This window comes from Schistocerca piceifrons, chromosome 7 (genome assembly GCF_021461385.2).
Source record: "Schistocerca piceifrons isolate TAMUIC-IGC-003096 chromosome 7, iqSchPice1.1, whole genome shotgun sequence".
Classification (NCBI taxonomy): Eukaryota; Metazoa; Arthropoda; class Insecta; order Orthoptera; family Acrididae; genus Schistocerca; species Schistocerca piceifrons.
Window position 1 is genome coordinate 558784365 of NC_060144.1, and position 15790 is coordinate 558800154.

At 39.5% G+C, this 15790-nt stretch overlaps 1 protein-coding gene across 1 annotated transcript in view; it reads left to right on the top strand.

The window, feature by feature from the left end:
* Nucleotides 1–15790, top strand: part of LOC124804970 (transient-receptor-potential-like protein) — a 205984-nt gene that overhangs the window by 54932 nt on the left and 135262 nt on the right. The window contains exons 8-9 of the mRNA XM_047265360.1: nucleotides 7482–7716; nucleotides 8212–8364. Coding sequence (XP_047121316.1) covers nucleotides 7482–7716; nucleotides 8212–8364 — 388 coding nt within the window. The remainder of the gene's footprint in view (nucleotides 1–7481; nucleotides 7717–8211; nucleotides 8365–15790) is intronic.

A 15790-nucleotide genomic window follows, 5' to 3' on the forward strand; every position in this document is an offset into this window, starting at 1 on the left:
CAGGAACCATTTATACAGTGGTGTAGGTTATGGTCCCACATATCTCACCTTGCAGCCATTCATTGTGGTGAGCTCTCATTTGTGAGTATCATAACATTTAAACATTTGAAGATCCCAACCTACTGGTTTAAAAACAAAAGATGAAATAATCTATTTACAAACATACATTTTTGTTCCCTTATGGACAAAACAATGTGGATGAAAATATAAATGAATGAAGGGATTGTAAATTAATGATATTGAAGCGAAGTCAGGAACAGAAATAATGAATGCAATAACATTGAATCCACAATCTTCCATGTAGCTATATCTTTTAACAATCAAAAAGAGATCATGAACATAAGAGTTAGACAGGGTGCAAATACTGAAACAGATCACTATTTAACCGCAATAAAATGAAGTTATTTCACAAACAAGAATTCCAAGACAAGAATATTGGAATCACACATATACAGACACAAGCAGACATATTTAAAGACAAAGAGTTTGCGCAGAGATGTCAGTCGAGGCGGAAGTGCAGAGGCAAAGATGCTGTTGAATGACAGGTGAGGTATGAGTGGCGGCAACTTGAAATTAGCAGAGATTGAGGCCTGGTGGATAACGGGAAGAGAGGATATATTGAAGAGCAAGTTCCCATCTCCGGAGTTCGGATAGGTTGGTGTCAGTGGGAAGTATCCAGATAACCCGGATGGTGTAACATTGTGCCAAGATGTGCTGCCCGTGCACCAAGGCATGTTTAGCCACAGGGTGATCCTCATTACTAACAAACACTGTCTGCCTGTGTCCATTCATGCCAATGGACAGTTTGTTGCTGGTCAATCCAACATAGAATGCGTCACAGTGTAGGCAGGTCAGTTGGTGAATCACGTGGGTGCTTTCACACGTGGCTCTGCCTTTGATCGCGTACACCTTCCGGGTTGCAGGACTGGAGTAGGTCGCTTAGAGGAAGCCTTCTTGGTTACCCAAGCCTGCAAACCCAAAGTTTGGTACAGATTTATTGATGACATCTTCATGATCTGGACTCACAGTGAAGAAGAACTCCAGAATTTCCTCTCCAACCTCAACTCCTTTGGTTCCATCAGATTCACCTGGTCCTACTCCAAATCCCATGCCACTTTCCTTGATGTTGACCTCCACCTGTCCAATGGCCAGCTTCACACGTCCGTCCACATCAAACCCACCAACAAGCAACAGTACCTCCATTATGACAGCTGCCACCCATTCCACATCAAACGGTCCCTTCCCTACAGCCTAGGTCTTCGTGGCAAACGAATCTGCTCCAGTCCGGAATCCCTGAACCATTACACCAACAACCTGACAACAGCTTTCGCATCCCGCAACTACCCTCCTGACCTGATACAGAAGCAAATAACCAGAGCCACTTCCTCATCCTCTCAAACCCAGAACCTCCCACAGAAGAAACACCAAAGTGCCCCACTTGTGACAGGATACTATCCGGGACTGGATCAGACTCTGAAAGTGGCTCTCCAGCAGGGATACGACTTCCTCAAATCATGCCCTGAAATGAGATCCATCCTTCATGAAATCCTCCCCACTCCACCAAGAGTGTCTTTCCGCCGTCCACCTAACCTTCGTAACCTCTTAGTTCATCCCTATGAAATCCCCAAACCACCTTCCCTACTCTCTGCCTCCTACCCTTGTAACCGTCCCCTGTGTAAAACCTGTCCCATGCACCCTCCCACCACCACCTACTCCAGTCCTGCAACCCGGAAGGTGTACACGATCAAAGGCAGAGCCAAGTGTGAAAGCACCCACGTGATTTACCAACTGACCTGCCTCCACTGTGACGCATTCCATGTGGGAATGACCAGCAACAAACTGTCCATTCGCATGAATGGACACAGGCAGACAGTGTTTGTTGGTAATGAGGATCACCCTGTGGCTAAACATGCCTTGGTGCACGGCCAGCACATCTTGGCACAGTGTTACACCCTGTCCATTCGCATGAATGGACACAGGCAGACAGTGTTTGTTGGTAATGAGGATCACCCTGTGGCTAAACACGCCTTGGTGCACGGCCAGCACATCTTGACACAGTGTTACACCGTCCGGGTTATCTGGATACTTCCCACTAACACCAACCTATCCGAACTCCGGAGATGGGAACTTGCTCTTCAATATATCCTCTCTTCCCGTTATCCACCAGGCCTCAATCTCCGCTAATTTCAAGTTGCCGCCACTCATACCTCACCTGTCATTCAACAGCATCTTTGCCTATGCACTTCCGCCTCGAGTGACATCTCTGCCCAAACTCTTTGTCTTTAAATATGTCTGCTTGTGTCTGTATATGTGTGGATGGATATGCGAGTGAATACCCATCCTTTTTTCCCCCCTAAGATAAATCTTTCCGCTCCCGGGATTGGAATGACTCCTTACCCTCTCCCTTAAAACCCACTTCCTTTCGTCTTTCCCTCTCCTCCCTCTTTCCTGATGAGGCAACAGTTTGTTGCGAAAGCTTGAATTTTGTGTGTATGTATGTGTCTGTTTGTGTTTCTATCGACCTGCCAGCACTTTCGTATGGTAAGTCACATCATCTTTGTTTTTAAATAAAAATATGAATCCGCCTCGACTGACATCTCTGCCCAAACTCTTTGCCTTTACAAATGTCTGCTTGTGTCTGTGTATGTGCAGATGGATGTGTGTGTGTGTGTGTGTGTGTGTGTGTGTGTGTGCGAGTGTATACCCCTTTTTTCCCCCTAAGGTAAGTCTTTCCGCTCCCGGGATTGGAATGACTCCTTACCCTCTCCCTTAAAACCCACATCCTTTCGTCTTTCCCTCCCCTTCCCTCTTTCCTAATGAAGCAACCGTTGGTTGTGAAAGCTTGAATGTTGTATGTGTGTTCGTGTTTGTTTGTATGTCTATCAACCTGCCAGTGCTTTCATTTGGTAAGTCACATCATCTGTATATATAGGGAAACATTCCCTGTGGGAAAAACATATCTAAAAAGAAAGATGATGTAACTTACCAAACGAAAGTGTTGGCATGTTGATAGACACACAAACAAACACGAACACACACACAAAATTCAAGCTTTCACAACCAACAGTTGCTTCATCAGGAAAGAGAGAAGGAGAGGGAAAGACAAAAGGATGTGGGTTTTAAGGGAGAGGCTAAGGAGTCATTCCAATCCCGGGAGCGGAAAGACTTACCTTAGGGGGAAAAAAGGACAAGTATACACTCGCACACACACACATATCCATCCGCACATATACAGACACAAGCAGACATTCTTTTTCCCTTTAAGGTAAGTCTTTCCTCTCCCGGGATTGGAATGACTCCTTACCCTCTTCCTTAAAACCCACATCCTTTCGTCTTTCCCTCTCCTTCCCTCTATCCTGATGAAGCAACCGTTGGTTGCGGAAGCTTGAATTTTGTGTGTGTGTTTGTGTTTGTTTGTGTGTCTATCAACATACCAATGCTTTCATTTGGTAAGTTACATCATCTTTGTTTTTAGATATATTTTTCCCATGAGGAATGTTTCCCTCTATATATAGTTAAGGCAAAGATGGCCAATGAGCTCTTCGATGTGGATGCAAACCAGGCTCAAACTCTTACAATAATCAGTGGAAAACCATGACTAATGAGGAAAATTGGCAAGGGGCACTACATTACTAGTGTGTGGATAAGTTGAGCACTTGTGTCTGATGATAGGTGTGTTAGGGTAGTCCAAGCAGTTTTGCAATGACCTCTGTGTCCAGATGGCTTCTCTGCTTCTCTTGCCAGCCAAATACTGTTGGTGAAAATATCTTCCACCACCAGGATTTGAGGTGGCCACCTATGAATCGAGTACCTCAGTTCAGTCATGCATTAGTGACATTGGCTATGGATGCGGGTTGAATCTTTGTAACTGGTTGTAACTACTGAATTTTAGGTCTGTTAATGATACACACCTTCCGCTATTACTAAGTACTTATGAAATCAATGCAAGGTATCAGTACTTTACTGTAAACATAGTCACAGCAAAAGGAAATACAGCTTTTGGCAATGCAATGAATTCTGTAACTTCTTCAGTGTTGCACTTCTGAAAATATTGTCATTTGATAGAATACACACTGTATGGTGAAATACATTTAAGTGACCTGTGTCTGACTGCTGCCCCTTTGGGAAGTAATCACAGAATTTAATGACCAATATGTCACTATATTCAATGCAGCTACTTTCTAGGAACTAAATCATATTCATGCCACTATTTTTACTTATCTTTGTTTCATAATGCATCAGGCTGTTTTACTTTATTTTTGGAGAGTCTTATTTTTGTGCATGTTGTATAGTATTTGTTTTATAACAACATACCAGAGTATTTCAAAAAATTCTCAGTTGATGTAGTTTCATTACTTACTATCCTATGAGTCAACTCGAGATACCTTTCTTACTCAAGATAACTTCAATTTTAAGGTGATTCCCTGTACATTCTTACTGCTGCCACTACAGCTTGCCTCCAAATGTGTAAGGGGAGGAAAGCAACAACATGGTCTATAAATTTACAGGGCTCTACAAAAGATCCATTTGTTTCCAGAGCTCTATATTTGCCAAAGTGTTATCTTCACTGTAGCACTAATGTCCTCTCTGAGCTGTTCCAGTGTTTTTAGCAGTGGAGGTACATAAACACAGTCCTTAATGTACCCCCATAGGAAAAAATTGACAAGTTGTTACGTCAAGTGACCTGGCAGGCCAAGGGAACAGTGCCACATCATCTTCACCACTACCCCCAATCCAGGGATGCAGAAGTTCACTGTTTAGTTAGCTACAGACACCGACATTCAAATGAGGAGGTAAAAAAAAATGAAATGATTATATGGCATTTATTGTCTGGGATATTCCCTTTGGGGTTCGGCCGCCGTATTTCAAGTCTTTTTAGTTGATGTCACTTGCGTGTCAATGATGGTGAAAATGATGATGAAGGACACACAACACCCAGTCCCCTGCCGGGAATCGAACCCGGGCCCCCTTGTGTGGTAGGCAGTACCATTACCAATGCACTACAAAGGTGGGGAGGAAGTGATCTGTCTTGATGGAAAATGAAGTTCTCAGAATCTACAATCAGTTGTGGAAACAACCATAAGTGCAAAACATCAAGGTAAGAGGCAATTGTCACAGACTTCTCACAGGAAGAAATTGTCCATACAAATTCATATGTGACATTGCACAGAAAACATTACGCTTTGGTGAATCTTGGTTATGCCTCACAATTTCATAATGGTTATCAGTGCCCCACACTCTCACATTGTGGCAATTAACCTTTCCAAATAAATGGAAGGGTGCGTCATCGCTGAATATCAGCTTGTAGTCAAAATGTTCATCCTCAAGTTCTCCCCCATTGTGATGCAAAACTGAAGTTGCCTCTCATAATTCTCCAGTTTTAATAGTTGCATGAGCTGCAGACAGTATATTTGAAATGCAATTACTTTCGCAAAATCTTCCACACAGTTTGCTGTAGTATTCCAAATGAGTGGCTTGTGTAGACCACTGATTGTTTGGAATACATACAAAACTTTCCCTCACCCTCTCCATGGTTGCATCTGGGATACTTTGTATTTTCCTGTATACAGAGATAACCAGTATCCCTAAATTGTTGATACCAATGAACAATACTCTGTTTACATGGCTGCTCTTTTCCATAACTCCTCCAGAGTGCACATTCCATTGCTATAACAGATGAACATCTCCCATATTCCAAAACACAAAACTTTTTTCTTGCTTTGTTGACATTCTGTCAAGACACTGGACTTATAACATCAATTGGTGAGCAAAATATAAATTTTAGTTTACAGTTCCATCCATCCATCCATTATACTCATACAAGTAATACTTTGGCAAATTAAAAGCTTTGAAAATCACTGAATCATTTATAGTAGCCATGTATAAATTTCTCACATACAATCTCTGTTTATACGTATCTTCCACTGCGTCCAAACAGATCTTCTCAGTACATTCTGAATGATTCCTTTACATATGATTCTGACATTATAGTGGCCTTCTTTTATTATGCTTCATAGATCAACAAGCTTTATTATTAAAACTTGACTGTTACTGTTAGGCTAAAGCATTTTTAACTAATTTTTCATCAAAATCAACAAAGATAGTTAGATCCATAGCAAAAGTGTAAACAATTACTGCAATATGTTCTTGAACCATTCTTGGAAACTATGTCAAGAGAAAACTAGAAATTATGAACTGTAGGGTCCCACTAGTGGCCTGTACACTATTAGTGTTATTATCTGTGTGTTTCCTGATACACTATTATGTATTGTTATCCAAAGAAATGTTCAACACAAAGCTGTCAGATCTTTAAGTCCTGTGAACTAAGTCTGCATCTTGTATCTTGCCAATCATTTCATTTTGCTAGTACAGCTTTATCTCCTACATATATGCAATACTGTATTCCACAAATCCAATGATACACAGTTTTCAACACTGCTTTATTGATAATCATGAGTAATGTTACAGTACCCTGTCTAATTTCCAATGGGGTGTTTTATGGAATATCTTCTCAGTAACTGAGTATTTTCATTACACATCTTGCTGCCATATTGTTTTAGAACTGATAAAGAACTTTGCTTGTTTGTTTCCCATCTGGATCTTTCTTTAGTGGTGAATTTTAGAGAAATCATACGAAATATGTGCAGTGCAAATCACAAAGAACCATGTCGACCATTATTTAGAAAACTTAAAATATTAACTCTGCCTTCCTTATACATTATGAGATTATTATATTTTTGTACACCAGACATGAATTATTTGAGGGAAACCATTTTGTCCATTCACATGATACTAGAAACAAAGAAAATTTTATACTCCGAACCCACCGACTCAGACTGTATGCCCAGGGACCTCAATACATGGGAATGAAACTTTGTAATACATTAAAAGGGAACAAGTTGATGCAGATGAATTTAGGCTCACTGAAGGTACTGACACTGAAGTGTTATTACTCATTGGATGAATTCATGCAGAACAAACTGGAAATTTGAGCTGGATACAATGTGTTACACATTCCAAGAAATATCCTTTTAGTGTTATTATTTATTATAGTGCTCTTATTAATTACTGTAAAAATCATTGTAACTGTTTTACAAATTTTTGACATGTCTCCTGTACACAAGCCAAACGGAGTGCAAATTACATCATGAGATGAATAAAATACAATACACAATTCTCTTCTATGTTAAGTAATTTTTAATGCTAATGTATTCTTACTGCTGCCTCATCTGTTTATGGAAAAGCCTTTATCTGTTTAGTCTCACGCAAGTTTCTACTGAGCCATTTGTTAATTTTCTTTTTTTTTTTTTTTTTTTTTTTTTTTTTTTTTTTTTTTTTTTTTTTTTTTTTTTTTTTTTCCCATCTGGAGGATCTACATCTTTGATATGTATAATTTTATGTTTATTTTTTTACTTATCCCGAAATAATAATGGGCACTGTTTGAACTCTCTTTAATTAAATTTCTTTTTTGTCTTACACAGTTTGTGGCACACCCCAACATACAGCAGTTATTGGCAGCCATCTGGTATGAAGGTGTCCCAGGATTTCGACGGAAATCCATTACGCAAAAGCTGCTCCAGATCACCAGCGTGGCCCTACTCTTTCCTTTCTACTGCATGCTCTACATGTTTGCACCCAACACAAACACTGGGAACCTCATGAGGAAGCCCTTCATGAAATTTTTAATACATGCCTCAGCTTATCTGTTCTTTCTGTGTAAGTAAGAACATAATGGGTCATTTAACTACACACAAAAAATTGTAATTTATTATCAGATACCCTGAAATTCAAAATTGTGGCTTTTTTGTTCTTTTGTATATTATCTTAAACATGATTTTGACAATAAAATTATTGTAGTGTGTTACATGTTTTTGTCTCAGACGTGGTAATTATTATGACGAAATCAGAATGTAACAAACATTCTTCACAGATCATATTAAATTGTCAAACATAATGATACAGTATTAAGAAACTTAATTTCTATAACAGTCTGTAGATGTTTTATTGTTTGTATAACACAAAGGCACATTCATTAGAGTGTAACAGGAACCAACCCAAGAATTCATTCATAGCCCTTTATTTAGTAAGATGGAAAATAGTAATCTGCTCATATCAGCTCATAGCGAAAATTTAATTTGTATGACCTACATTTGTTAACAACTTATTTGGTCCTCACACAACAAAGAAATATCATCTCTTGTGTTGTTGCAGTGATCCTTATCCTGGTGTCCCAGAGAGCGGAGGTGCAAGTTATACAGTTATTTGGAACAGATAGCATGAGAAGAGCATTGGAGGAGCAACTACTGAAACAACGAGGCAATCCTCCAACTCTCTTAGAATGCGTTGTGCTTGTGTACGTTGCAGGTATGTGTTTTCAGTGCACATTGTTCTTGCAACACAATTCAGAAATCATGCTTCTTCGCAAGTAGATGTTGCTCCTGCCTAGTGGCTGTACCATTTAGCTAGTTACATTCTGCATAGCTCATTATTAAACACTGTATTTAAATGTGGCTAGCATTTGTAAATAAATATGAAACAATGAAAAACCCTTAAGTTTAACATTGCTACAAGTGCGGGTAAGCTACTACAAACAGCATAGTGAACGCATTATTGTGGCCAAGATAGACACGAAGCCTACGCCTACTACAGTAGTACAAGTTTATATGCCAACTAGCTCTGCAGATGACGAATAAATTGAAGAAATGTATGATGAAATAAAAGAAATTATTCAGATAGTGAAGGGAGAGGAAAATTTAATAGTCATGGGTGACTGGAATTCAGTAGTAGGAAAAGGAAGAGAAGGAAACGTAGTAGGTGAATATGGATTGGGGCTAACAAATGAAAGAGGAAGCCGCCTGGTAGAATTTTGCACAGAGCACAACTTAATCATAGCTAACACTTGGTTCAAGAATCATAAAAGAAGATTGTATGCATGGAAGAACCCTGGAGATACTGACAGCTTTCAGATAGATTATATAATGGTAAAACAGAAATTTAGGAACCAGGTTTTAAATTGTAAGACATTTCCAGGGGCAGATGTGGACTCTGGCCACAATCTATTGGTTATGAACTGTAGATTAAAACTGAAGAAACTGCAAAAAGGTGGGAATTTACGGAGATGGGACCTGGATAAACTGACTAAACCAGAGGTTGTACAGAGTTTCAGGGAGAGCATAAGGGAACAATTGACAGGAATGGGGGAAAGAAATACAGTAGAAGAAGAAATGATAGCTCTGAGGGATGAAGTAGTGAAGGCAGCAGAGTATCAAGTAGGTAAAAAGACGAGGGTTAGTAGAAATCCTTGGGTAACAGAGGAAATATTGAATTTAATTGATGAAAGGAGAAAATATAAAAATGCAGTAAATGAAGCAAGCAAAAAGGAATACAAACGTCTCAAAAATGAGATCGACAGGAAGTGCAAAATGGCTAAGCAGGGATGGCTAGAGGACAAATGTTAGGATGTGAGGCTTATATCACTAGGGGTAATATAGATACTGCTTACAGGAAAATTAAAGAGACCTTTGGAGAAAAGAGAACAACTTCTATGAATATCAAAAGCTCAGATGGAAACCCAGATCTAAGCAAAGAAGGGAAAGCAGAAAGGTGGAAGGAGTATATAGAGGGTCTACACAAGGGCGATGTACTTGAGGACAATATTATGGAAATAGAAGAGGATGTAGATGAAGATGAAATGGGAGATATGGTACGGGGTGAAGAGTTTGACAGAGCACTGAAAGACCTGAGTCGAAACAAGGCCCCAGGAGTAGACAACATTCCATTAGAACTACTCACGGCCTTGGGAAAGCCAGTCCTGACAAAACTCTACCATCTGGTGAGCAAGATGTATGAGACAGGCGAAATACCCTCAGACTTCAAGAAGAATATAATAATTCCAATCCCAAAGAAAGCAGGTGCTGACAGATGTGAAAATTACCGTACTATCAGTTTAATAAGTCACGGATGCAAAATACTAATGCGAATTCTTTACAGACGAATGGAAAAATTGGTAGAAGCCGACCTCGGGGAAGATCAGTTTGGATTCCGTAGAAATATTGGAACACGTGAGGCAATACTGACCCTATGACTTAGAAGAAACATTAAGGAAAGACAAACCTACGTTTCTAGCATTTGTAGACTTAGAGAAAGCTTTTAACAATGTTGACTGGAATACTCTCTTTCAAATTCTGAAGGTGGCAGGGATAAAATACAGGGAGCGAAGGGCTATTCACAATTTGTACAGAAACTAGATGACAGTTATAAGAGTCGAGGGACATGAAAGGGAAGCAGTGGTTGGGTAGGGAGTGAGACAGTGTTGTAGCCTCTCCCCGATGTTATTCAATTTGTATATTGAGCAAGCAGTGAAGGAAACAAAAGAAAAGTTCAGAGTAGGTATTAAAATCCATGGAGAAGAAATAAAAACTTTGAGGTTCGGCGATGACATTGTAATTCTGTCAGAGACAGCAAAGGACTTGGAAGAGCAGTTGAATGGAATGGATAGTGTCTTGAAAGGGGGGTATAAGATTAACATCAACAAAAGCAAAACGAGGATAATGGAATGTAGTCGAATTAAGTCGGGTGATGCTGAGGGAATTAGATTAGGAAATGAGACACTTAAAGTAGTAAAGGAGTTTTGCTATTTGGGGAGCAAAATAACTGATGATGGTCGAAGTAGAGAGGATATAAAATGTAGACTGGAAATGGCAAGGAAAGCGTTTCTGAAGAAGAGAAATTTGTTAACATCGAGTATAGATTTAAATGTCAGGAAGTCGTTTCTGAAAGTATTTGTATGGAGTGTAGCCATGTATGGAAGTGAAACATGGACAATAATTAGTTTGGACAAGAAGAGAACAGAAGCTTTCAAAATGTGGTGTTACAGAAGAATGCTGAAGATTAGATGGGTAGATCATATAACTAATGAGGAGGTATTGAATAGGATTGGGGAGAAGAGAAGTTTGTGGCACAACTTGACCAGAAGAAGGGATCAGTTGGTAGGACATGTTCTGAGGCATGAAGGGATCACCAATTTAGTATAGGATGGCAGCGTGGAGGGTAAAAATCGTAGAGGGAGACCAAGAGATGAATACACTAAACAGATTCAGAAGGATGTAGGTTGCAGTAGGTACTGGGAGATGAAGAATCTTGCACAGGATAGAGTAGCATGGAGGGCTGCATCATACCAGTCTCTGGACTTAAGACCACAACAACAACAACAACAACAACAACAACAAGTACATTATTCTTTTACACTATGTTTGCTACAAGTTTCCAAATATACAATTATCTATTAAATAGAGGAAGTCTGCAAAAGGAAACTTCTCTTAAAATGTCACTGGAGTTAACTGCATTATGTGGAAAATATTTTGCACTAATAGAAAAGTGAATGAAAATATTTATCAAACCCAGTTTATTATTTAGGTAGCAAAAAGAAATTCCTGTGAGTAAATGTAAGGAAGGAAATGAAAATATAGCAAAGCGAAATCATAAGGCAGGCTGTTGTTTATTTATTTATTTTTTTGTTTAACCTGATTGCATTAGGGTCTTCAGCCCCTCTCTTAAATAAGATCAGGATTTCACACTCGCAATATTTATTTACATCATTGTTAACTAAGAAATAACAGCAACTTTAATATGACAAACAGTAATAGAATTGTATTTACAGAATTATATATGACCTGAACGCATCTAGAATTAATGTGATTAAATAATACTGACTAGAACTAATACAGTTAATACTAGCAGTACTTCTATTTCTGCTACTGCCACTAATAACAATAATATTAATATTAATAATAATAATGATGATAGTGGCAGCTGCAAACTTTTTTATACATGGAATAAGATGATACTTCCTGATACAGCAAGTTCTGAGAGAGGGAAATTTACGTAGACTGCAACAGCTATGAGCATTGGGACATGAGGAAGATCTGGTTAGAAAGAAGACTGTAATAGGGTAATGAGTATGTACAGGAAGTAAAGGCATACATTATACTTGCTTCAGTAGGTATGCCATTAACTGTCTTTCAGCCTGTTCTCTGACATAATGAGGTGGGAGGGTCATTCCAAAGTCAGGTTCTGGCTACCAAAAAGAACTTCATAAAACCAACTGAGTGATGAGAATTTTACTTTGAAAGGAATGAGTGTTTTGTCATGTTGTTAAGACAAGAGCATTAAGGTTAAGGAGGGATATGAGTTACTGTGTACTTTGATAAGACAGAAGAGGAGACAGGGTATGGCTGGAAGTGTAAGCATTTGTACATTTTACAGGTCTAAAGAAAAGAGATTTTCATATTCCTGTAGGGCATGGAGACATGTTGATACCTTCTTGCATGTTGCTCACAGAGCATCCCCCTAACCAACAGGTTCAAGGTGATGTCTTCCACTGAAACTAAAACTGAGCCACTGGATCTCACTTCACCGTTTGGTAAATCTGCTTTGCCCAGTGTCATGAGGAGGCAAATGAGGAGTCTATTAATTGACAGCTGTTCAAACATATGATGAATAATGGTACCCTTAGGGAAGTCACAGCAAGCGACATGAAGGAACATCAGGTACATTCAGTGTTTATACTTGGGGCTTTATCCAACATGTTGAAGAAGCTATCTGACCACCACTGGGGGGAACAGTGTGTAACCAACTACAGACTGTAGTGCATATTGGAACAAATCATGTCTGTCACCTGGGTTATAAGGTCATACCTGGATCATTCCAGCAACTCGCAGAGAAGATTGAGAAGACATGATGTTTCTATGAAGCTCATAATCTGCAGCATTGTTCCCAGAACTGACAGTGACCCCATGGTTCTGTGTCAAGTAACAGGATTGAACCAGAACCTTCAAACGTTCCATAATAAGCTAGGTTGCAACTTCCTAGACTTGCGCCATAGAGTTGAGAACTGTAGGGTCCCCCTGAAGGGGTAAGATGTGCACTACATGTCACAGGTTGCTACCTAGGTAGCTGACTGTGTGTGGGGTGTACAGAAAGGTGTTTTAGATTAGGTGACTCCCCATCCAGTCCAGGTAACAACAGCTGTAGGAGATCCAGAAATATCAGTTCTAGATCCAAAAAAATGCCTGCCACAGGTGAGAGTATTAAAATCCTTGTATTTACTGCCAAAATATTCGCAACAAAGTTCCAGACTTTGAATGGCTGCTGAAAACTGTGAAGCTCACAAAATACTAGGAACAAAGCTGGTTGAAACCTGAAATTGATATCACTGAGACTTTTGGGGAAAATTGAAGTGTATATCATAACAACAGGCTAGGCAATGCAGGTGGTGTGTTTGCCACAGTAGACAAATCGACTGAGAAAGAAATTGAAGCTGCATGTGAGATTGTTTGGACAAGTAGTGGTCATAAAACTGTAACTGGATCTCTAGGATCTGCACAGGGTGACAACACCGCTTAATCACATAGTCGGCACGGATACTCACCACAACAACTGGCAGCCTCCTCTGCCACCATGACAGGAAATGACAGACACAGACTTCTTCATTTGGGTCTTATATGTATGCACAAAACACTCCAACTTTCAGTTAAAAGGCAGGTGAAACAAAGCGGTAGTCAGATGCTGTATACCATTGCAAATGCAAAAGTCTTCAAACTCCCATGACACAAACTGCCAACTGTTGTCAAATGCCAGTGTCCTGGGGGTCCCTCAAGAGCAAAAATAACCAACAATGTGTGAACCATATTTTTAACTCCAAAAATAATAGCTAAATGCTCCTTTTCCATCTGTCAATAATCATGCTGCACAGTGGAAAGTTGATGCATAAACAAAGGGCTGTTTGGTGCCATCCAAGTTCTGATGGGACAAGATGGCACAAATGGAATACTGGGACATGTAATAAACCAGGGTTAAATGTTTACCCAGCAGAAAGGAGTAGCCAAAGAAATACAAAAAGTTCTGTTATCCAACAATGCAGTCAAAAGGAAAAATGAAGACATGTTTTCCAAACTTAAGAAAATTACAACCACAAGAGTACACTTATTTGGCTCTTCAATTAGACGAAAGTACAGATGTCATGAATACGGCACAGTTACTCGGTTTTATAAGTTTTGATTATGATGAAGATACAAGGCAAAATGCTTGAGTCAAACACTACTGCAGAAAACATTTTCAGTATGATTGACCTTTATTTGTTAACTGTGAGTACTCCTTGGCAAAAATGTGTTGGTGTTTGTACAAATTGAGACAAGCCAACATATTCACTTAACAGGGCAGACAGCAAAGATGAAGAAAGTTGCACCTGACACTCACTGCATAATACATCAAGAATCACTGGCTCAGGATATGAAGAAAAGAATTTTTTCACTGATGATCAGTGGTTATCAAGGTTGCCCTATTTAGCTGATATCTTTGGCAGGCTTCACATTTTGAATATTGTAACCTTGGTTGCTCTAGTGACCTACAAAAAATTTCTGCTAGAAGGGGAGTTAGTTCTTTGGCCTAATCTCTGTAAAATCTTACATGTATCTCATCTGCTCCTGTTGCCTTTCCACTACTAAGTGATTGTAGCTGCTTTTCCACAGTTACCTACAGTTACCTATCTTGACATCTGCCATTTCAAAGTTTGTATGATGATTGTAAGAAGGGTCCACATTATGATCTTCTATCTTCTGTGGTGAAACAGTTTCAAAAGACCAAATGCAATATTCAGCCTTCTCTCTGTCATCTTCTGTTTTGTTGCCAGTATGGTCACTGAATGATTGAATACATCATTTTGATCCACTTACTGATTTTTACACAGGCTCAAAATCTCTTAGGGTTTTTAGACAGATTGCTCAGCAAAACTTTTCTTTCAGAATCACTGAAGATTGCTCTCCTTACACATATTTTTGCCTCATTCAGTGTTTGTTTGTCAGCTAGGTTTTGACTTCTTTTGAATCTGTGATGCTCTCTTTGTTTATATAGCAGTTTTCTAACACAGCTGTTAAACAATGCTAGGGCTCTCCATTTCTTAAGACCTTGCTCAGAACAGGCATACTGAAAGATGCTTCACAATTTTTTTTATTTTTGGTACACATCTTCACCCTAAGAAATCAATATTTGATGCTGACTACTCAGATTCTCAGCAATTTGTATTCTATCATTCTTGTTAAGCAAAATTATTGTCCTTCCTTTCTTAACATTCCTCGTAATACCTGTAGTCAAATATGCTACTGCAGGCTTATAATCACTGATACCATCCTTGACATTAAATGATTCAAAAAGTTCAGGTCTTATAAATTATAGAGTGCAGCAATCTGTCTTCCTTTTTTTAGATTTTATTACGCAAATCCAGATTTTGGCTAGTGGCTAGCCATTCTCAATGCACTATTTTCTATTCTCGATGCTTGTAAGTCCCTGGAATGAGATTTTCACTCTGCAGCAGCGTGTGCACTAAAATGAAATGTCCTGGAAGATTAAAAATGTGTGCTGGACCGAGGCTCAAACTCGGGACCTTTGCCTTTCGCAAGCAAGTGCTCTACCAACTGAGCTGCCGGAGCACAACTCACGAGCTCTCCTCACAGCTTTACTTCTGCCAGTACCTCATCTCCTACCTTCCAAATTTTACAGAAGCTCTCCTGCAAACCTGCAGAACTAGCACTCCTAAAAGAAAGGATATTGCAGAGACATTGCTTAGCCACAGCCTGGGGGATGTTTCCAGAATGAGATTTTCACTCTGCAGCAGAGTGTGCACTGAAATGAAACTTCCTGGCAGATTAAAACTGTGTGCCGGACCGAGACTCGAACTCAGGACCTTGGCCTTTCGCGAACAAGTGCTCTACCAACTGAGCTACCCAAGCACAAC